Below are 24423 nucleotides of genomic sequence, written 5' to 3' on the forward strand. Positions count from 1 at the left end.
AAAATCAAACTCCCAAACTTGCTTTTTACGTAAATGCGGCTGCCCCTCTGACAATTTCTGACCCCGATAAACATTTAGCTGTCATAAAGCCATACCTTGACTTAGTAAAACTTTATCTTAAAAAAAAAAAAGACATAGCAGCATTATTCACAATATTTTTCACAGTAACAAAAGGGTGGGAAGTGCCCCAATATTCACTGATAGATGAATAGATAAATGAAAAGTACATATATACACACAGACATACACAGAGGAATATTATTTAGCCTTAAAAAGCAAAGTAATTCTGACACGTGCCACTACATGGATAAACCGTGAAGATACTGAGCTAAGTAAAATAAGCCAGTTACAAAAGGACAAATATGGTGATTCTACTTACACAAGGTATGCAGAGTATTAAAATTCATAGAGACAGAGGTAGGAGGATGATTGTCAAGAGGAGAAGAGAATGGGGATTTAGTGTTTAATGGGTAGAGTCTCAATTTGGGAAGGTGGAAAAGTTCTGGAGATGCTTGGTGGTGAGGATTGGAGAACATTACAAACGTATAGCAGTTAATGCTACTGCCATCTACACTTAAAAATGTTTTAACCTAATTGTATGTACCTCATATTAACCCATAATTATTTTTAAATGCTTTTTTTTTTTTTTAGGAGACAGAGTCTTACTTTGTCTCAGTAGAGTGCCGTAGCATCATAGCTCACAGCAACCTCCAGCTCCTGGATTTAGGTGATTCTCTTGCCTCAGCCTCCTGTAGCTGGGACTACAGGCACCTGCCACAACGCCCGGCTATTTTTTTGTTTGGCCGGGACCGGGTTTGAACCCACCACCCTCGGTATATGGGGCCAGCACCCTACCCACTGAGCCACAGGCACCGCCTCACCTTTGTAACCCTAGTACTCTGAGGGAGGTGGGAGGATCCCATGAGCTCAGAAGTTCTAGCCTGATCAAGACCAAGACCCTCATCTCTACTAAAAATAGAAAAATTAGGGGGGCATTGTGGTAGTTGCCTGAAGTCCCAGCTACTTGGGAGGGTGAGACAGAAGAGTTGCTTGAACCCTGGAATCTGGGTTGCTATGAGCTGTGCTGACACCATGGCACTCTAGCCTGGACCAACAGAGTGAGACTCGTGTATTTTGCCATAATTTTAAAGAGAAAATTTTGTAATAGAATTTAATGTTTGTCCATTTTGTTTCAGTTTATTTTCATCTTAAGTATGTGGTCTATTTTTCTCACATATAAGTAATCCCAAGTTCTTGACTGGCAACCAATAAATAATTAGTAAATGATTCTTTCCTCACATGAGTAATAATTTTGGTACAACTAGTGCCAAGCCGTATAGAATCAACAAGAGTTGTGAAATAGTAAGTGCAAAATGAGTCCATCCGCCTGCCTAGCCACACATAATAGTTAGGGCAATAGTGGGGATATCTGTACTTGATTTCCAGCTTTACATTTGTCTAACAAGGCTCAGTATTTATGGTTCTATATCTGCAAAACCTCTTCACAAAGAGTTGGAAAGAAATTCTTTAAATAATTCCTTATAATATCCCATTAGCCTCAGGCATATCTTTCATAGATAAACAGTAGGTTTTCTCATGGGACACCAATTCTTATTTCCATTCCGTGTTTGCCTCTGTAAGAGCCTGGATAATGCCGTCTGTGGCACATGTCCAATCATCCCTGTCTCCTGGAACAGTGGAACTGATCAGGGACATTTTTAAACTGTAATCCTGAGCAAAGCTAGTAATTGGTCCTGTCCGACAGGGAGGGAAAAAAAGCCCAAGCTACAATGGTTTAAACTGATAAGGCTCCATTGGTCTTGTGGCATAAACAGTCAGGGGCAGTTGTAGGTTGGTTTAGTGTTTCTGGGGTGTTGAAGCAAGTTCTCCGTGTCTCATTTTGGTCTTTGCCTCCAGAGATGCTGAAGTTCAGGTTGACATGTCCTGAAAGCAGCAGCCGGAAGGGAAAGTGAGCACAGCAGGGTCGGCCCAGAAGCTTCACCAAACCACGTTTTCCTTACATCTCCTTGGGCACTTTTTTCTGCAAGGAAGTTGGGAAATGTGTCAATAGTTCTTTAGCTGGTACATTGCCAGGAGTTCTTCTCCTAAAGAAGCAGGCAGGGCAGATACCAGCGTAGCAGTCTGCCTCCTTTACTAGAGGGAAGCTGAAGCATTCCCAGATTGCGGCAGTGGTGAGAAATAAGGGGTACGGCTTCAATAGGGCATGATTGCTATAAGGATGTAGCAGCAGCAACCTCACTGTTAACTCCTTACCAGTCGTGTCCTTTGTCCTTGTTCTTAGAATATGTGATGCCTTTTTCTTTCTCTTTCTTCTCTTTTTAAAAATTGCCAATTTATTTTCTCACTCACACATGTCCTAAGAACATGACGGGATTTTAGGTATGTGGGTGCTGAAAGGTAGAAGGGCTGCTATACTGCATTTTAGCCTGATCTATTTGCTGAGCCAGGACACTGTGCTATTAAGAAGGTTGGCTTGAGTACAGGTATCACCTGGACACCAATTGTGGAAGAGATAGTGAGCCCTAAGTTATTATGGGTCAATTTCTCTTCCATATAATGTACATATCTATCACTATGCATCAGTATGTTTGTGAAAGTTCTTGGAAAAATATAAATAGGTACAATTTAAATAGCATTTATTAGCTCTTGATCATTTTAAATTGCTTTTGCTTTTATTTTCATTGTGAAATTCAAGAGCAGCTTGTCTTCTATCTCAAGAGGAAAAAATAGAGAGAGAGATTAAGATTATTCTACAGTTGAATCCCTCACTATTTTATTATTCTTTATAGATGAGTCTGACATTTTTAGAGTGGCAAGTGAGAGTCATTTTACTTTTCAGAAAATAGAAAAATTTGAAAATTTCACCATAGGTCTCAAGGTAAACTATTGTTTATCACTTGAAAATATTTAAGTATTTCTGAGATGAACTTCCAACTCTTAAAATAATACCATGGGTTAGTTTTGCATCTCAGTTAAGGAGCTGAGCGTAAACCCCTAAGCCAGTGATTCTCAACTTTCCTAATGCTGCAACCCTTTAATAGAGTTCTTCCTGTTGTGGTGACCCCCAACCATAAAATTATTTTTGTTGCTTCTTCATAATTGTAATTTTGCTACTATTATGAATCGTAATGTAAATATCTGATATGCAGGATTGTCTTAGGCGACCCCTGTGAAAGGGTCGTCGACCCCCAAAGGGGTCATGACCCACAGGTTGAGAACCACTGCCCTAAGCAGTAGTGAGTAACTTGTCTGAAGTTGGCATGCATTACAGAAATACTAAAGCTTCTTGGGAGAAGTATGTATGGGGACCCAGGATGTTTTGGTAGAATTAGAAGTAATCAAGAAGGTTGTCATGTGTGAGAGGCTCTTGAACTGACTTACCATGTTTAGGGGTTGAGAAGTGACTAACTTGTAAAAGTAAAAACAGACCAGATGCATGATAGGAGACAGAGTCCTGACTTTATCTCTCCTTTAACTCTCTAGGGGTTAGTGTCAGATGTATTGACTGACATTTCCTAGTTTAGCACTGCTTTTTAGGGGTGTGTGTGTTGTGGGGGGGGGGTGAAACAGCTCCCCCACCACCATCACTCCCCATAGCAGTGGGCTCAGTCTGAGGCTCAGCATTTGGCTCTCAAGGCTTTGGTCTCTGAAAGATGTGTCCCAGCAGAGGGCCTAATGGTTCTCAGGGCATCTGGGGTTTCCAGATGGCAGTAGGTCAAAATTAAAATAGGAATATACAATCTTCATTTATCCTGGATTATCCAGTTTGGCAGAGGTTGGTTTCAGAAGCTTCTAGAAGTGACATTTGCACTTTCATGGGTTGATATCCAATAGTCTAATAAATCCTCTACAATTGATTACGGAGAGTTTCTCAAGTGAGAAGAAATGCTGTTGGACTAGGACATGTAAGTGACTTGAGTGTGAAGATTGTCGTCATAGGACAGCCAGTCAGTATGTAGCCCTCTGTGCTGTTTCTGGCCCTGCCAAATGACTTGGATAGATAGTGACTGTTGCATTGTCTAAATTTGGATTGTTTTCCCAAATATAAATTTTTAGATTCTATTTTCTTTCTCTAAATCCTCCTGTCTGTAGGGAACAAAAAAAAAGTCATTCTCATTTTTCATTGGCACACATGGATATTTTAAATAATTGGGGTCATGTCCATGTCAAAATGTAATCTCACATGTCCCTTAGATGACTGTGAATCAATCAGGTCAAGACTCTCCCTGGAACTCTTTCTGAGGACAAGGATGCTGAAGTCTCCCAAGGCACAGCTGATTAACAGCTTATCAAAGACATTTTGGTGGTACCTATCTAAGCATCGAAGGTCAGCCACAAAAAGGATGCCAGAGTGTTCTGAAAGCTCTTGAACGCTTGATTCAATTTCTGAGGATTCCTTTCTTCATCTAATCAGTATGTGCCAGTTACTATGCAGCCCTAGAGATACAAAGGCAAATATGATGCATTATGGTCCCTCAACAAATGTATACTGTATTAGGAGGAGATAGATACATAAACAAACATATGCCACTAAAATGTCCCCAATACTTTGATTAGAGTCACTAAGTTTAGGGGGGTGGGCATTGAGGTTTGGGAAGTCTAGACAGGTAAAAGATATAATGGAGGGGATGACCCTAGAGCTGAATTTGCAGTGAATAGAGCTGACCCCTGGGCATGCTGGGAAAAGAATTCTTGCCGCAGTAAGGTATGGTAGAGAAACGTGAGGCAGGATGAGGGACTGTCTCTCTGTTTCAGGACCTGCAGGATGGCAAGACCAGCAGAAACACAGCATAATGACTGGAGTTTCATGAGAAAGGAATTTAGAGTGGCAAATTGGATTAGATGATAGTGTCCTCACAACCACAAAAGTTAAAAATGTCAACTTAGAAGCAGTAGATGGCAGTTAAAGGGATCTTTGAAATGGAATAATGAATGGCTTCGAATGGGCTCCAGTGATACCATATTGTCTGTTGTTCCCTAGTAGAGGTTCTGCCTCTCCTCAATTTAAACAACGCAAATAATTACTCAGCACCTACTAACTAAACTACTTGTAAAAGGAAAACCTATATTCCTTTTGGAAAACTAATCACACTCATGTTAAACTGTCTGCACTCTCCTGCCTTCCCTACTTGGGATGTGGGGACACAAGGCAATATGCTAATGGCACCACTTGGTTTACCAGTGTTTGCTAATTTCATCATGATTTTTTTAAACAATCCAAGACAACCACTAGAAAGAGAAGTATATTATTTGAAAATGCACTGTACACATTTTTATCTTGCTACTGGGCATGTGACCAAGTGATCCGTGTTGACAGAATGGTTATACACCACTGCACATCGCTGCCAAAAAGAACCAGATGGACATAGCGACAACTCTGCTGGAATATGGTGCTGATGCCAACGCAGTAACCCGGCAAGGAATCGCTTCCGTCCATCTCGCAGCTCAGGAAGGACACGTGGACATGGTGTCGCTGCTTCTCAGTAGAAATGCCAATGTGAACCTGAGCAATAAGGTAACCGTTGTGTTTCTTGACAAAGCACACAACAAAACCTTACCCCTCAGCAAGGTCACTAATAATTCATGAAAAATCTGGATCAAATAGAACATAGAAAGTATAATATTGCACAAAGATGTTTACCAAAGTGGTACTCGTTATAGCAAAAATTTTAAACAATCTGTTTAAATAATAGGATGGTAAATCATTTACCATACAATTGAGTCTATATGCATGTGACTCTGTATATGTGTGACCATAAAAATGAGGTCCTCAAGGTTTTTCAAGTAACTTAAAAAAAAAAAAAAGTTATAATTTAAAGGGAAACATTGTTACCAGAACATAGCACCTAAGAAGTTCCAAATTACAGCCTATTGTTTTATTCCACAGACATTTGGGGGGGGGGGATTCTATTCCTTGTCTGTCCAGTTTTGAGGAGAGAGTTACGAAGACAAATTAGAAACATGACTGCCTTCAGATAATTCATTTTAATAACAGAAATTTGGAGTAGCTATTTTATTGAATAGATAGGAAAAGTTGTTAGCTTACAAGTCTGGTCTTCACTTGTAAATTTGCGATTCTGAAGGAACTCATGAAGACTGTTCCCTAAGCTCTTCTGTGAGCTATGACATTATAGCACTCTAGTGTGGGCAACATAGTGAGACTCTGTCTCAAAAAGAAAAAGAAAAGAGAATTTATGTTCAACTAAACACTTCATGTTTTCACTTTTTTTTCTTACTAGTAATCAACAGTTCCCCAATTTCAGGAAAAAATGATCATGAACCCCAGTTACTGGTGACGTGCTGATGTTTGATTTGACTCCACTTTGCTTCTGATGTTCATATTTTACTACCTGGGTTTTACAGACCACGAATAACTATATTTTTAGCTAAAAGAATATTAGATAGAGTTGTTGCTATGCTAAGTTCATGTTCCTTCTGTTTTAAATAAGGACTATTTTTAAAATGATCAGTGGTCAAATCCCTCTGAAAGATTTAACAGGTAACTTCTGAACACAAGTAGGGCTTTTGCAATCTACCATTTTTTATATCTTTTTAATCCAAACCATTAATATAAAAGTAAAATTTCATTAATTATCCTGTTTCACCCTGAAAAAAGTTTGCTTTTCCCTCTGATTTAATCCATTAATAGGTGGATTAAATAGATGCTAGACACAGGTTACATAAAGATTAAAGATATGTTACTTCCTCAGTGGTTTGAGGAAGACAGAAAGGAAAGCAGTGTAAATTCAGGATGATCCTGCTCTTATCAGAGGAGCACACATGGAAGGTAGGCACATAAATGTAGTAGCTGGATCTTTCCATCAAACTACAGGGAAAGAGAGCAGGCTGACGAATCCAGAAGAGACGCCTGCAGGGCGTGGGTAAGCCACGTGAGCGGCCACAAGAGCTGCCTGCACATCGACGCAAGAGCACCACTGGGGGGCACGTGCGCAGCACACATCTCCCAATCTTTGCTCAGAGGCACTCAGTAAAGTATTCTCAGAGTGTTGAAAAGTCTCAAACTTACACTAAGTGACCATGACACTTTCACAAAATGTTATGGCTGTAAGTGTTATTTTTTCTAAAGTAGAACATGGAACATTGTTCTGTGATGATGTCAGTGTTTGGGTGGTGCCAATTTTGGCCCTGGCCTGTTTGTCTTGGATCTCCAGTGCATGCTTCAGTCCTCCTTTTTACACTTCCCCTATATTCAGTTTCACTGAGCTGCTTCCCAAATTCTATAAACATTATTAAAAGTCAACCAGTGAATGACTCTTTCATACTCCTATAATTTCTCTCATGGACTGGCAACCCACACATAAATAACATTTCACATCTAGAGGGCTCTGTGCCCTTCCTGAAGCTCTCTTTGATTCCCTCCTTTCCTCTGACATATAAAACAGGCTGGTATTCTCGTTGCACAGATGCTGGAGGAGAAAGAACGCCTCCAGGATTTACACGCTAACTTCTGTGTTCACAATGGATGAAAGAAAAGATCTGCAAACACTTACACCGACTCACTTCCCCTTGGAGATTACTTATGGAAAAAAAAATAAAGGCTTTACAATTACAGAAGCTTTTTTAAACCAGAGTATAGGCTTAGTGATTTCTTTCTTGGTGAGAACATCCATGCATTCTGCAAATTCTCTAGTTGAGTCGGTTTCAAATACTGTTTTTGTCTTGTTGAACCATCTAAATGACCTGGAAATCATTGTGATCTGGCATTTGCATTAACTTCACTGGTGATCTGCCCTACCCAGAAGCAACAGACTGAAAATATTTATCAAACCTTGGGTATTAACATGGAGAAAGTGTAGTAGAACTGCTTTAAGTTGACCCCCCAGGGGACTGTAAAAACTGGCCAACATACAGAGGGGGGTCAACATAAGGAACGAGGCCTACTGTGCTGATACGGACATGTGTGTGTCAGTCTGTGAAAATTAGGTCACCTTGAGAAGGTGGTCAATGTAGGGAGGGGGTCAAGTCTGCAGGTTCTACTGTATTTCTACCATCTGTCAATATTCCCTTCGTAAACAGGTATTTTCCTAATTCTTTCTAAAGCAAGTACAATTGGTAAGGTATTAAAACTCTTGCATAATTCTGTAAAAAAAAAGTCTCTAATTTTTAAAGATAAATATATATAGGAGAAAATGATATGTCTGGATTTGCTTTAAAGCACTGCCAGAAAGCAATGAATGAAAAGACAAAGAGGGATGGGTAAAGCAAATACAGAAAAATCATGGGAATTGCTGAGTCTGTCATGAGTATACAAGTTTCACTGTATTCCATCCACCTTTTAATATGCTTGAAACTTTTCATTAGGGCTGCAAACAGCAGTGTTGCCACAGTGCTAACGTAATATGGTATATACACTTATTCTACAGATTTTTTTAACATAGAAATTCTAGGCTTACTATCCTAGAATGGACAAATTGTTTCTCAAATATGGCTACGTGTACTATATTTCCTCCCATAATCTTTTTCAGAGTGGCCTGACCCCACTGCATTTGGCTGCTCAAGAAGACAGAGTGAATGTGGCTGAAGTCCTGGTAAACCAAGGGGCTCTCGTGGATGCCCAGACAAAGGTATGTGCTCCCTTCCCTTCCCCTACAAAGTGCCACCTGGTGACTCCTCTGTGGAAGGAATTAACCATTGTATAGGAGGGAAAACCCTTCAAACATCTTTGTGCAAGAGACACCAAAGTCTGTGGTTGTAGCACGTGTGTCCAGATACCTTTGTCTTTAACACCTAAGTGCTTTATCCCTAGGGCAAACTATCCCCTGTGTTAACACTGTTAAGCCTCCTCACAATAGATGTGGCCTTCAGGGGCAGAGGGTGAAAGCTCAGGTTTTGTGACTGATTTGTTAAAAATGCAGATAAACAGACAAATAGACCAACTTGTCAGTCATTTGTAACTCCTAACTTTGTTCAGGGTGATTTATGCAAAAGGACAACTAAGGTTTATTCAGTTATTCCCTTGCTAAATGCCTGAGGCGGTTGTGGTTTTGTGGTGTTCTCGCTTTCTCTTTCTCTCTCTCAGACAAAATAGTTTTCTTTTCAAAAAGGAAAAAAGATGGGTGCAGTGGCTCCTGCCTGCAGTTCTAGCACCCTGCGAGGCTAGGCAGGTGGATTGCCTGAGCGCAGGAGTTCAAGACCAACCTGAGCAAGAGCGAGACCATGTCTCTACTAAAAATAGAAATTAGCCAGGCATTGTGGCTAATGTCTGTAGTCACAGCTACTCCACAGGCTGAGGCTGCAGGATCACTTGCACCCAGGAGGTTGAGGTTGCTCTGAACTGTGCTGAAGCCAGGGGGACTCTAGCTGGGGTGACAGAGTGAGATGCTGTCAAAAAAGAAAAAAAAGTTAAAAAAATAAGAAAGAAAAAAGAAAATAATGTTCCCATTACTCTTGTATCATGACCCAATGCAAACACAGATAAGAAAAATCAGGCTGGTACGGTGGCTCACACCTGTAATCCCAGCACTTTGGGAAGCCAGGGCAGCAGGATCGCTTGAAGCCAAAACTTTGAGACCAGCCTCAACAACATAGTGAGACCTCATCTCTAAAAAAAAAAAAAAAAAAATTAGCAGGATGTTGTGGCATGCACCTGTAGTCCCAGCTACCTGGAAAGCTGAGGCAGAAGGATCACATAAGCCCAGGAGTTTGAAGTTACAATGAACCATGACGACACCACCTCACTCTAGCCTGGGCAATATGGCAAGACCCTGTCACAGAAAAAGGAGAGAAAAAAAAATCACAAACACAGATAAGAAAAATGGATATTTTATGTCATAATCAAATATATCAATTTTATTTTTCTAAACATTTTCTTTTTTTTTTTTTTTTTTATTGTTGGAGATTCATTGAGGGTACAATAAGCCAGTTACACTGATTGCAATTGTTAGGTAAAGTCCCTCTTGCAATCATGTCTTGCCCCCATAAAGTGTGACACACACTAAGGCCCCACCCCCCTCCCTCCATCCCTCTTTCTGCTTCCCCCCCCAATAACCTTAATCATCATTAATTGTATTCATATCAAAATTGAGTACATAGGATTCATGCTTCTCCATTCTTGTGATGCTTTACTAAGAATAATGTCTTCCACGTCCATCCAGGTTAATACGAAGGATGTAAAGTCTCCATTTTTTTTAATGGCTGAATAGTATTCCATGGTATACATATACCACAGCTTGTTAATCCATTCCTGGGTTGGTGGGCATTTAGGCTCTTTCCACATTTTGGCGATTGTAAATTGAGCTGCAATAAACAGTCTAGTACAAGTGTCCTTATGATAAAAGGATTTTTTTCCTTCTGGGTAGATGCCCAGTAATGGGATTGCAGGAGCAAATGGGAGGTCTAGCTTGAGTGCTTTGAGGTTTCTCCATACTTCCTTCCAGAAAGGTTGTACTAGTTTGCAGTCCCACCAGCAGTGTAAAAGTGTTCCCTTCTCTCCACATCCATGCCAGCATCTGCAGTTTTGAGATTTTGTGATGTGGGCCATTCTCACTGGGGTTAGATGATATCTCAGGGTTGTTTTGATTTGCATTTCTCTAATATATAGAGATGATGAACATTTTTTCATGTGTTTGTTAGCCATTCGTCTGTCGTCTTTAGAGAAAGTTCTATTCATGTCTCTTGCCCATTGATATATGGGATTGTTGGCTTTTTTCGTGTGGATTAATTTGAGTTCTCTATAGATCCTAGTTATCAAGCTTTTGTCTGATTGAAAATATGCAAATATCCTTTCCCATTGTGTAGGTTGTCTCTTTGCTTTGGTTATTGTCTCCTTAGCTGTACAGAAGCTTTTCAGTTTAATGAAGTCCCATTTGTTTATTTTTGTTGTTGTTGCCATTGCCATGGCAGTCGTCTTCATGAAGTCTTCCCCCAGGCCAATATCTTCCAGTGTTTTTCCTATGCTTTCTTTGAGGATTTTTATTGTTTCATGCCTTAAATTTAAGTCCTTTATCCATCTTGAATCAATTTTTGTGAGTGGGGAAAGGTGTGGGTCCAGTTTCAGTCTTTTACATGTAGACATCCAGTTCTCCCAACACCATTTATTGAATAGGGAGTCTTTCCCCCAAGGTAACTTCTTGTTTGGTTTATCGAAGATTAGGTGGTTGTAAGATATTAGTTTCATTTCTTGGTTTTCAATTCGATTCCAAGTATCTATGTCTCTGTTTTTGTGCCAGTACCATGCTGTCTTGACCACTATGGCTTTGTAGTACAGACTAAAATCTGGTATGCTGATGCCCCCAGCTTTATTTTTGTTACAGAGAACTGCCTTAGCTATACGGGGTTTTTTCTGGTTCCATACAAAACGCAGAATCATTTTTTCCAAATCTTGAAAGTATGATGTAGGTACTTTGATGGGAATGGCATTGAATAGGTAGATTGCTTTGGGAAGTATAGACATTTTAACAATGTTGATTCTTCCCATCCATGAGCATGGTATGTTCTTCCATTTGTTAATATCCTCTGCTGTTTCCTTTCTGAGGATTTCATAGTTTTCTTTATAGAGGTCCTTCACCTCCTTCGTTAGGTATATTCCTAGGTATTTCATTTTCTTTGAAACTATGGTGAAGGGAGTTGTGTCCTTAATTAGCTTCTCATCTTGACTGTTATTGGTGTATACAAAGGCTACTGACTTGTGGACATTGATTTTATATCCTGAAACATTACTGTATTTTTTGATGACTTCTAGGAGTCTTGTGGTTGAGTCTTTGGGGTTCTCTAAGTATAAGATCATGTCGTCAGCAAAGAGGGAGAGTTTGACCTCCTCTGCTCCCATTTGGATTCCCTTTATTTCCTTGTCTTGCCTAATTGTCTTGGCTAGAACTTCCAGCACTATGTTGAATAGTAAAGGTGACAGAGGACAACCTTGTCTGGTTCCAGTTCTAAGAGGAAAAGCTTTCAGTTTTACTCCATTCAGTAAAATATTGGCTGTGGGTTTGTCATAGATAGCTTCAATCAGTTTTAGAAATGTGCCACCTATGCCTATACTCTTCAGTGTTCTAATTAGAAAAGGATGCTGGATTTTATCAAATGCTTTTTCTGCATCTATTGAGAGGATCATGTGATCTTTATTTTTGCCTCTGTTAATATGGTGGATAACGTTTATGGACTTGCATATGTTAAACCAGCCTTGCATCCCTGGGATGAAGCCTACTTGATCATGACGAATGACTTTTTTGATGATAAGCTGTAATCTATTGGCTAGGATTTTGTTGAGAATTTTTCCATCTATATTCATGAGTGAGATTGGTCTGAAATTCTCCTTTTTGCTTGGGTCTTTTCCTGGTTTTGGTATCAGGGTGATGTTTGCTTCATAGAATGTGTTGGGGAAGATTCCTTCTTCCTCAGTTTTTTGGAATAATTTCTGCAGTACAGGAATAAGCTCTTCCTTGAAGGTTTGATAGAATTCTGGAGTGAAGCCATCTGGACCAGGGCATTTTTTGGTTGGAAGATTTTTTATTGTTTCTTTGATCTCAGTGCTTGAAATTGGTCTGTTCAGGAGGTCTATTTCTTCCTGGCTAAGTCTAGGGAGAGGGTGTGATTCCAAATATTGATCCATTTCCTTCACATTGTCAAATTTCTGGGCATAGAGTTTCTGGTAGTATTCAGAGATGATCTCTTGTATCTCTGTGGGATCAGTTGTTATTTCCCCTTTATCATTTCTGATTGAGGTTACTAGAGATTTTACTTTTCTATTCCTCGTTAGTCTGGCCAATGGTTTATTTATTTTTTCAAAAAACCAACTCCTTGTTTCATTAATTTTCTGAACGATTCTTTTGTTTTCAATTTCATTGATCTCTGATTTGATTTTGGATATTTCTTTTCTTCTACTGAGTTTAGGCTTAGATTGTTCTTCTTTTTCCAATTCCATAAGATCTCTTGTGAGATTGTTGATGTGCTCTCTTTCTGTTTTTCGAATGTAGGCATCTAAAGCGATGAATTTTCCTCTCAAAACTGCTTTTGCAGTATCCCACAGGTTTTAGTAGCTTGTGTCTTCATTGTTGTTATGCTCAAGGAAGTTAATGATTTCCTGTTTTATTTCTTCCTGCACCCATCTGTTATTCAACAGAAGATTGTTTAATTTCCATGCCTTTGGGTGGGGTCGAGCATTTTTCTTAGAGTTGAGTTCCACCTTTAGTGCCTTATGGTCTGAAAAGATACAAGGTAAAATTTCAATTCTTTTGATTCTGTTGATATTTGTTTTGTGTCCCAGGATATGATCAATTTTGGAGAATGTTCCATGGGGTGATGAGAAGAATGTATATTCTTTATCTTTGGGGTGGAGTGTTCTATATGCATCTATCAAGCACAGTTGTTCTAGGGTCTCATTTAAATCTCTTATATCCTTGTTTAATTTCTGTTTAGAGGATCTGTCCAGCTCTGTAAGAGGAGTGTTAAGGTCCCCTGTCATTATGGTATTATCAGATATCATATTGCTCAGACTGAGTAAGGTCTGCTTCAAGAATCTGGGAGCATTTAAATTGGGTGCATAAATATTTAGAATTGAAATGTCTTCTTGTTGTAGTTTTCCCTTGACCAATATAAAGTGACCATCTTTGTCTTTTTTAACTTTAGTTGCTTTAAATCCACATGTATCTGAAAATAAGATTGCAACTCCTCTTTTCTTCTGAATTCCATTTGCCTGAAAAATTGTCTTCCAACCCTTGACTCGGAGCTTTAATTTGTCTTTTGAAGCCAGGTGTGTTTCTTGCAGACAGCAAACGGATGGCTTGTGTTTTTTAATCCAGTCAGCCAATCTATGTCTCTTCAGTGGGGAATTCAAGCCATTAACATTTATTGAGATAATTGATAAATGTGGTAGTATTCTATTCGTCTTATTTGGTGAGAGTCCATTGCTTAGTTTTATCTTTTGCATCTGTGTGGAGGTTAGGTTCTGTCCTTTGATTTCTGAGTTCTTACTTTGCTGCTGATCCATTGTGGTGGTCAGTGTGCAGAACAGGTTGAAGTATTTCCTGTAGAGCTGGTCTTGTTGTGGCGAATTTCCTCAATGTTTGTATATCCGTAAATGATTTGATTTCTCCGTCAGTTTTTAAGCTTAGCTTAGCGGGGTACAGAATTCTGGGCTGAAAATTGTTCTGTTTAAGTAGATTAAAAGTGGATGACCATTGTCTTCTTGCTTGGAAAGTTTCATTAGAGAAGTCTGCAGTCACTCTGATGGATTTGCCCCTGTAGGTCAACTGGCGCTTACTCCTGGCAGCTTGCAGAATCTTTTCTTTTGTCTTGACTTTGGACAGGTTCATCACAATGTGTCTTGGAGAAGCTCGGTTAGAGTTGAGGCGACCTGGGGTCCGATATCCCTCTGAAAGCAGTGTGTCAGAATCTTTGGTGATGTTTGGGAAATTTTCTTTTATAATATCCTCTAGTATGGCTTCCATACCTCTGGGGCATTCTTCTTCCCCTTCTGGAATTCCTATAACTCGTATGTTGGAACGCTTCATAAAGTCCCATAATTCTGACAGTGAACGTTCTGCTTTCTCTCTCTTCTTTTCTGCCTCTTTTACTGTCTGAGTTATCTCAAGAACTTTGTTTTCTACCTCTGAAATTCTTTCTTCTGCATTGTCTAGCCTGTTGGTGATACTTTCCATTGCATCTTTAAGTTCCCTAATTGACTGTTTCATTTCCTTCAGCTCTGCTATATCCTTTTTATATTCTTCATATCGTTCATCTCTTATTTGATTTTGTTTTTGGATTTCCTTTTGGTTATTTTCCACTTTATTAGCAATTTCCTTCAATGATGTTTCCATCATTTCTTTCATTGTTTTCAACATGTGTATTCTAAATTCCCTTTCTGTCATTCCTAACATTTCTTTACAGGTGGAATCATCTGCCGTAGCTACCTCATGGTCCCTTGGTGGGGTTGTTCTAGACTGGTTCTTCATGTTGCCTGGAGTTTTCTACTGATTCTTCCTCATGAGTGATTTCTTTTATCTGTTTCCTTGCCCTAATTTTCCTTTCACTTCCTCTTGCTCTTTAAGTTCTTGTGCCTGTGGACTAAGGGTTACAGGACCAGAAGGGTGAGAAGGTTGAAGAGCAAAAAAGGGATGAAAGAAAGGAGGAAGTTGTGGGCGGGTTTAGACGGATTGAACACACGCGACCACTTGCCGGTTTTCCACTGTTTTAGTCCTCCTCTTGGGGTCCAGAAGTCTCTCACTGACTCCCTGTATCCTCATAGGAGTGATGATAGGCAGATCCCACCAGCCAGAGATGCCTGGAGTCCTATCTCCCCAGACTCACGGTGCCCAGATGCAAGGAAGCTGTTACTAGGCCGCCATCATGCTCCGCCTCCACCTCTGAACATTTTCTTTAAAGACTTTATTTTATCTCTCCATATTAGACTTGTGTTGTCTACTTGAAAATGTCTTCCTAGTTGTCATGTCTGGCACAAAAAAGAATGCTTATTAAATATTGTGAATAAAAACACTTTCCTATATAATACAGACAGGTTCTTAGGTGCGTGGACATATTGAAGATGTTAATAATACAGATGTAGGACCAAGAATTAAAAAGGTATTGCAGACATCAAAATCAGACTTAATTTAGCTTATTTTCTTCATGTTGTTTGAATACTTTCACCAAGGAAGAATTCTTTACTCTGAATGTTTTTAACTTCATGGTAAATATACTCACTGAGTATTGTTTTAATGATATACCTAAGTATACACACAAACAAAATTTGGACACTTCATTACGTTATATCTCCTTTTATAGATACAAAATTGTAGAAGGCAAGAACTGAGTCAAGGTTCTCAATTTTTTTGTGCCCCAGCACAACCAAGGCATGGACCGAAATTCCACCAGGAAGGGTGGCTCTCCACACCAGGTGGGGGAAGAGAAAAGAAAGGACCTTGCTGCCTCTGCTCCTTTGCACACAAAACCCCGTGGTGTAAGAATCTCAGGTCTCTAGAGGCTTTTTCCTAACTGAGCTCCCTGAGATCATAATCAGTAATCATTTTTATACTCAGCATAGTATTTTGCACGTACCTGTTCCTGACCTTTCCAAATGAAGCAGAGCATGTCACTTTAGAAAGCACTGCTGTCTCTTATACATTCTTCTCCTTTCCTTTTTCTTCTCCACAAAGATCACAGTCCCCAAAGGAAATGAAGCAATGATTGTCCCATAATTAGAGCAGGACGGAAGTGTGGAGTGCTGGGTTGCCTGCATCTGCTGCTTACCTTCATGAATAAGGAGTTATTACATCCCCTGAACTTTAAAATCCTGACTGGTAAAGAGCACATTTCCAAGCAGCCTACAGGTGGAATATATACCATTCCATTCATTGGTTTATGTTAAAAAATAACAATGAAATGTCAAAGCCTGTTTTCTCTTGGAAGGAAAAGGCAAAGAAAATACTTTTGCGGTCCTCCCCCTGGATTTCCAACCCCCTCCTCCCTTTGCTTTTGAAGTTCACCAAATCAGTTCTGACTAAAGTGTGCCATGGAGTTTAATAGTCAGTGTAGTTTGGCTGAGATGAAGCCACTGCCTTTGCTTTTTAAGAGGATAATGTCATGAAGCATCTTATTTAGACCTCCCCTAAATGGGATTGATTCTCTGAGGGTGCTAATTAGAGGATGAATAGTTACGTTGAATTTCTTCAAAGTGTATGTAAAAACATGAAAAACTTTGAGAGCTTATTTGATTCTTACCCATTTCACATTCATTTATAGATCTCCTCTGAGTTGCCAAATTCTTACCTGGATGACATACCCCTTGCCTTCATAGAATTCATAGTCTAGAGTAGGAAAAAAATAGTATTCACAGCAACAATAATAATAATAGCAAAATTTATTACCCATGTTCTCTGTCTCAGGTACTATTCTAAGTGCTTTATATTTATTAATCTGTTTAATCCTTACAACTACCCAATGAGGTTAGTAAAATTAGTTTTATAGATGAGGAAGCTGAGGCATAAAAAATGAATTATTTGCATAATTAGTACAATGTCTGAAAGAAAAAAAAGTACATTGCCTGATTTGGGGCGTTTATTATGAGTTTGACTTTTTAATTTCATATTACTATGAAGGTACAAATGATTAAGTTACAGTGTTTCCACTTGTTAGGTAAGGTCCCTGTTGTAGTGGTGTCCACTCCCTGGAGGTTCCATATACCCTCACACTGTGCCCATTAAGTGAGAGAACACCAAACCCTTCCCTCCTCTCCTCTCCCTCCCTCCCCTATGCCCACTTCCCCCCAACTTGAATTGAATTGAGTTTTTCTCTTGCGTTGGCACGTATTAATTTGTCTTCTGACTTCATATTAGAACTGAGTATATTGGATACTTGCTTTTCCATTCTTGTACTTTACTAAGAAGAATGTATTTCAACTCCATCAAGGTTAATACAAAAGATGTAAATTTTCCATCTTCCTTTATGGCTGAACAGTATCCCATGGCATGGATATACCACAGTTTATTAATCCATTCATGGGTTGATGGGCACTTGAGTTGTTTCCACATCCTGGCAACAAGGCCAGATTTTGAATACATAGTATTTACAGAGGGTGTCAAAAAAAAACTGTATTAAAATTGTACTACTCAATATACAAGTTGGGTGAAACAAAAGATGTATCCAAGTCATGTTTGAGCACCGCTGTGATCGCAGAAGTCAAACGTGACTTGAGTAATACAATGTTAATGTGGTTTTTTGCTTTCTTAAAATGTGCATATTTTTGCACCTCTGCATATATAATTTTAGAGATATAAGTAATAGCTGAGTTTTTTACAAAGGTAGAGAGGGTAGAAGAGAGCTACAGATCATTTAGTATCACAGGAACATGAGGAAAAAGACTTAGGATCATCTCTGAGATATTGCTAGAATATTAAGATCTCAGCAGGTCTAACGTACCAGCCTAAGCAGGGCAGCTTTTGCCCTTTCAGCACCAGGAAGCCTCTGAAGGTTTAAATGCGAAAATGATAAGATTAACAGTCTTGTTTACAAAGATCCTAAGAAACAGAGCAAAGAATAAGTTGAGGAAAGTGCTTGGAGAAAGGCAGTTAGGTTGTTGCTGCAGAAGCCTGGTGAAGAATAAAGAAGGGGTCTGCTACGTGGAAGAGGAGAGATTAAGGAACAGGAGAAACATTTAAGAAATAACTTAGGGGCGGCGCCTGTGGCTCAAGGAGTAGGGCGCTGGTCCCATATGCCAGAGGTGGCGGGTTCAAACCCAGCCCCGGCCAAAAACCACAAAAAAAAGAAAAAAAAGAAATAACTTAAAGACGTACAAACTGTTAAGACTTGAGACTGTGTATATTGAGACTGAAGAAAAGTGAGAAATTAGGGATGAATCCAAGGATCTAACCTGTCTAACTAGGTGATCACACGAACCATCAGAGAGACCACCATAGAGAGGAGCCAGGAAACAGGACAGTGAGCTCTGCGTTGGGTGTGTTGAATTGTAGATTACCTGGGTAGGAAAACCCAATACATGTCTCACATGTTGATCTTGGACACAGAAAGGAGGGCTGTATAGAAGATTCAGAGTTGGGAGTCATCGGAATCAACGTCACTTACGCCGTGGGGTGGATGTGTGTTATCACTGAGGAGCAGTGGGGCACAAACCAAAGACGAAGCCCTGGGTCAGCAGCATCGCCTGGTGGCTGGAGGAGCAGGAAGAGAGGGCTGTGGCAGGGGAGGGGGGGATCAGGGAAGATTTGGATCCCTGACGTGGATGCCAAGTGATGAAAGACCTCCCAGGACAGCATTTCAGGAAAGAAAGTCTCTGAGCACACACACTGAGTGGCACTTAGCATACTGGAAGCAGTTTCCCCACAGCAGAGGAGGTGAGAGATGTGGGGAGGAGGAGAGGGAACAGGGAATGGAGGTGATTGTTCTCAAGAAGCTGAGTTTGGACAGGAGACCTAGAGAAAAAGGAGAAATATTTGAAAGGCGTATTTCTGTTTGCGAAGTTGGAAACATATAAATAGATCTGTAAGCTGAGAGAAAGGAAAGAGGCTAATAAAGTTATAAGGGAGGTTGCAGAAGAGGGATACACTGGGCTAAGTTAGAAATGTCAACTTAGCTATGATTACAAAAATAATCTTTTGCAGTCTTTTACTCTACTAATACATCAGTGTCTCCCCTCCCCCAGCTTATTCCACACTGATTTTGGAGGTGAATAATAAAGCAAAGAGCAAAAAAATAAAAAAAGGGGGAAAAATTGTCAAGTGTTCTTTTGCTTTCAATGTTATAGGAATTCAACTGTGCTTCCTTCATGAAATGAAATACTGGGAGTTTATTTTCTAAAGGAAAAATGACTGAGCCAGACATCATGGTACACACCTGTAGCCCCAGGTACTCAGGAGGCTAAGGCAGGAGAATCACTTGGGCTCAGGAGTTCAAGGGCAGCCTGGGCAACAAAGTGAGACACCATCTCTTAAAAAAAAAAAAAAAGAAGAAGAAGAAGCTTATCATTCCTAAATGCAGTTTTCCAATCTCAATTAGTGATTCAGACCTAAAACTATTTAAAAGCTACTCATAGAAGCATCTTGCGGTCTTCTGTGGGTATTTGCCTGCCATGTTATCAAGTAATATTTAGTGTAATTTGACAGTAGAAAGAACCCTTTATTTATTTATTTATTTTTTTGGCAGAGTCTCACTCTGTCACCCTGAGTAGAGTGCTGTGGTGTCACACCTCACTGCAACTTTAAACTCTTGGGATCAAGCAATCCTCTCGCCTCAGCTTCCCAAGTAGCTGGGACTACAGTTACCCGCCATAATGCCTGGACAGTTTTTTCCATTTTTAATAGAACTTGGGTCTCACTCTGGCTCAGGCTGGTCTCAAACTCATGAGCTCAAGCAGTCCACCTGCCTTGTCCTCCCAGAGTGCTTGGATTACAGGCGTGAGCCACTGCGCCCAGCCTATCTAGATTTTATACAAATCCAAAGAGAGAAAGAGAGCTCTTACAGCCCCTTAGGATACAAACCTAAGAACAATTAATCGCTTTGTCTACATCAGTAGTTTACAAGTTGTGGGGACTCTACTTAGAAATTGTGTGTACCCAGATCAGGTTCACACCTCTCGACCCCCTGACTGCACACAGCCTCTTCCCCTTAGTGTGTCCGTGCTCCATCCTGCCTCTGTCATGCATTCTGAGAATCGTCTACTGCATCACATTATCATTTAGCCACTTTGTATTTTTTACCTATCTGTTAAGCTTTTAGAGAGCAACGCGTTCAATAAACTCTCTTCAAGTGTGTCCATAAAGAGCTCTTCCAACGCTCTTCTTTTTTTATTTTCTTTTTTTAATTTGAAATTTATTTATTTATTTATTTATTTTTGCAGTTTTTGGCCAGGCTGGGTTTGAACCCACCACCTCTGGCATATGGGGCCAGCGTCCTACTTCTTTGAGCCACAGGCGCTGCCCCTCCAACCCTCATCAAAAAGTGAGTCAGTCAGTTCAGTCTGTAGCTTGTTACACCTTCACTGCTGTCTTAAAGTTATGAGAATAAAATGAGCCACACAAGGAAGAACACTTTGGGAAATTAAATAACACTACCCTTGAGAATTTTCAAGGGCATTTTTTCTTTTACTATAGAGGAGGAGAAAACTATTTTTTTCTTGCTCAAAAAGAAAGGTTAAATGATAATTTTGCTTCTGTTAAGAATAGCTGTTACTAAAGGTACACTTTTGATGTTTCTTTTTTAAAAAAATATAATTATAGATGGGATACACACCACTGCATGTGGGCTGCCACTATGGAAATATCAAGATCGTTAATTTCCTGCTGCAACATTCTGCAAAAGTGAACGCCAAAACAAAGGTAAACTGCGTTTTCCTCTGTTTCCTCCAAATCCAGGAATGTTGTTTGAAGGGAAATAAGAGGCATGTCTTGCATCTTCCTTCCACAGAATGGGTACACGCCATTACATCAAGCAGCTCAGCAGGGACACACACACATCATCAACGTCTTGCTTCAGAACAACGCCTCCCCCAATGAACTCACTGTGGTGAGAGCTCCGGGCCCGCTCAGGGGACCTGGAGGGCCTAAGCTCACGTGTTCGTTGTCTCCCAAGGTTGCTTTTGACTTTCATTAGGCATAAAGACAGCATTTTTACTTTCACAGGCATAAGCAGCACTCCATAGAATGAGAAAAAAGGGACAAATGACCGTATTGTGGTGAGCTGTTCAGACAGAGATGTGACTAGTGTGTTTTATACTTTAAAACTACTGATTGCATCACCACCTCACAGGGAGTACATAAGAAAAGAAAATTATGTGTTCCATTGATTGCTTACTTAGAACTTTAAAGAGCCTCTTAGATTTGCTGTGTAGCTGCCCAGACTTTGCTGTATGAATAGAAACAGGTTAGGTGGGTTTGGGGCAAGGTACCTCTCGAATGAAACAGTTTTTTTGTATGACAGTGGGACGGGTCTGATGAGACCCTTGGCTTCCTTTTGGGTAGGCAAAGCATGTGCAGTAAGCCTTGCTAATTCCTTGTCCGTGTCTCCCCCCTTCCAGAATGGTAACACTGCCCTTGGCATTGCGCGGCGGCTCGGCTACATCTCCGTGGTCGACACTCTGAAGGTGGTGACTGAGGAGACCATGACCACCATGGTAAGTGACACACACACAACCTGCTTACCCTGAGGGCCAGCTCTCAGCCAGATTTTTTTTTTTTTTTTTTAGCTTTTCTGAGATGAACATTTTCCATAAACTAGAAGCCATGTTTCAAAATGCCGTCAACTCATTGTTGGCAGTCAGGATAGCAAAGCTCTCGTTCCTGATGTCAATAAAAATTGGAAATACTAAGAATACTGATTTAATGTTATATTTGTAGTCATAGGGTTTTTACTCGCATATAAAGCTAAATTTATTTGTTTTTCTATTAAAAGGTTTTAATGAAATGACAATTTTTTAACATTCTTAGCAATATAAAACAGTTGGAAAATCTAGGCTGATTCCTGAAAATGTCTTACTGTGCAAATACATGGATATATTGTCATTATTATGAACATTTTTTTACATTGTCTAAAAAACAATTCCAGATAGAATCAAAATTTGTTTTGACCACCACTCCTTCTGTCTACCTATTGAAGTTTTCATAGGAAAAACAATGGGATATTTTGATAAAATTTACAGTGAATCTTTAATAGGACGCCCTATCATGCTGGATACATTTTTACAAGCTGCAGCATCTAGAATAAAGTACTTCTTTTTAACCCTGACACCTTTGAACTGCATTAGAATTTGATAACTTTGGAATCAAGAGCAAATATTGGAAGCTTGAGGATTTCCTAACTCCATGACTCAGGACCCTGGCCCAAGATTGACTTCATGCAATATAAATTTAGCACCCTAAAACCTTGGAAATGACCAGCTCTGTCTCTTTTTCTCTTCTACCACCTTCCAACACGAAGGAAAGCATAGTTAGCATCTGCAAATCAGTTTGTATACACAGAGCGTCCTATAAAAAACGTGGTTGAGGGTCTCCGTAGCTACCTGCAGTTTGCGTTACTTGGCAATGTACAGTCTTCAGAAACTAAAAACTAAGACTTGCTGATCACGAGAGAAATTTTGGAATTTGCAAGAGAGAAAACAACTACTTTAACATGCTAGAACAGCGGTTATCCACCCAGGCACGTTTTTAACTTCAATGTATACTTTGTCTAAGAAATAAATCCCCACACATTGCTTTTATACATCTTTAAGCATTTCATTATCTTGAAATCTATTACTAACTTCTTAAGAGTGTAAAATGTTAATTACCCTTAATTTTGTAGGTAGCTCATATAGCTCTCTAGAATGGGGGAAAGGAGGAAGAGCACAAACTATCAGTGGTTAAATATCATCATGCTAAAAAAAAAATTTGAAATCATTGCAATATATATACATGGGTCACTATGAAAGTTTTGAGATAGATTTCCAAGAAACACAGTCAAATAAGACTAGTATTGTGACCCTAAAAGAGCTAAAATTCACCTAATAGTTCAAAGTACAAATCTTATTTGATTGAATGTAAATGACTTTCTTACTCATTAGGAAATTTAAAAACATTTCTTTGACATCAAAAAAGGTTTAAAAGAAAGTAGAATTACAAAGTAAAATTACAGCTTAAAAAAAGGTCTATTGAAAGTCAGAAGTCTCAGAGCTCAGTCAGGTTCCCATAAGAAGACGTCATGTGTGCAGGGGTAAGTCCATTTCACTGGCAAGGTCATCAGCTGACTTGGTGATTTTTTGTAAGAAATAGAAGACACTCTGCATACTTAGAGGAAAGGCCCAGTTTGCCTGATGAAGAAAAAGAGGCTTCCACTGAGTGAGGTGCTCACACTGATTAGAAAGAGTCCATGTAAGTCCCTAAGATTTAGTGCAGCATTGTGGTGTTTGAGAATTTATCTCGAGCTGAGACACCAGCTTGTCAGTCCAGCTTTAGCAGTTACACATCAACTAGCCCAGGATGGATGCAGTTCAGGTGGGGTCTATGATCTTAGGCTAATAAACAGGTCAGCTTCCACCACAGGCATGATCTTTGTGGAGTCAGTTTTATGGGGACCCCACCAACCATTGTCTCTGTGAACAGACTTCAGTTTCTGAAAACTCTTAAAGAAGAGGCTTTAGTTAATGAGATTATACTCACAAAAGTGTAAGTATGCATTGAAGCGGATATTCAAAAGATACGAATTTTATCTCTTTAAATTTCATTGTTTAAAATACTCAGTTCCTCCAAAAGCAACAAAGCAGAGCACCCCTAGCACCTAGACATTGGTTACTAATACCATTCTCTAATAGAAGGAACCAGAGCTTCTTGGAGAAATTGCTGAATCTAGGACTAGGGCAAGAAATATACAAGATGAGCCTGGAACATCTTACAGTGACAAAAGATAAAGAAATGCTCCCCCCACACCACCAAAAATAAACAGGTATACACATACACACAAGGGTGGGCGTATGTCAGAGGGATACAGGAATTAAAAGAGTTCCCAGTGGCCACAGCCATAAATAAATACCTGTAATCCTACCACTCTGGGAGGCCGAGACTGGTGGATTGCCTTAGCTCACAGGTTCAAGACCAGTCTGAACAAGAGCAAGACCCTGTCACTTAAAAAAAGCCAGGCATTGTGGCAGCCACCTATAGTCCCAGCTACTTGGGAGGCTGAGGCAAGAGGATCACTTGAGCCCAGGAGTTTGAGGTTGCTGTGATCTATGATGCCATAGCACCACTGGGTGCGGTGGCTCACGCCTATAATCCCAACACTTGGGAGGCCAAGGCAAGTAGATTGCCTGAGCTCATAGGTTTGAGACCAGCCTGAAAAAGAATAAGACACTGTCTCTAAAAATAGCTGGGCATTGTGGCAGGGGCCTATAGTCCCAGCCTCTTGGGAGGCTGAGGCAAGAGAATTGCTTAAGCCCAAAAGTTTGAGGTTGCTGTGAGCTATCAC

General features: G+C 39.9%; 1 protein-coding gene across 4 annotated transcripts in view; it reads left to right on the top strand.

Annotated features, from left to right (window-relative positions):
• The window catches only part of ANK3 (ankyrin 3), a 545106-nt gene that overhangs the window by 390046 nt on the left and 130637 nt on the right, over nt 1–24423 (top strand). For all 4 annotated transcript variants that reach the window (XM_053582915.1, XM_053582914.1, XM_053582918.1 and 1 more), the window contains exons 17-21: nt 5339–5536; nt 8508–8606; nt 20709–20807; nt 20896–20994; nt 21506–21601. In XM_053582915.1, coding sequence (XP_053438890.1) covers nt 5339–5536; nt 8508–8606; nt 20709–20807; nt 20896–20994; nt 21506–21601 — 591 coding nt within the window. The remainder of the gene's footprint in view (nt 1–5338; nt 5537–8507; nt 8607–20708; nt 20808–20895; nt 20995–21505; nt 21602–24423) is intronic.

This window comes from Nycticebus coucang, chromosome 3 (assembly GCF_027406575.1).
Source record: "Nycticebus coucang isolate mNycCou1 chromosome 3, mNycCou1.pri, whole genome shotgun sequence".
Taxonomy (NCBI): domain Eukaryota; kingdom Metazoa; phylum Chordata; class Mammalia; order Primates; family Lorisidae; genus Nycticebus; species Nycticebus coucang.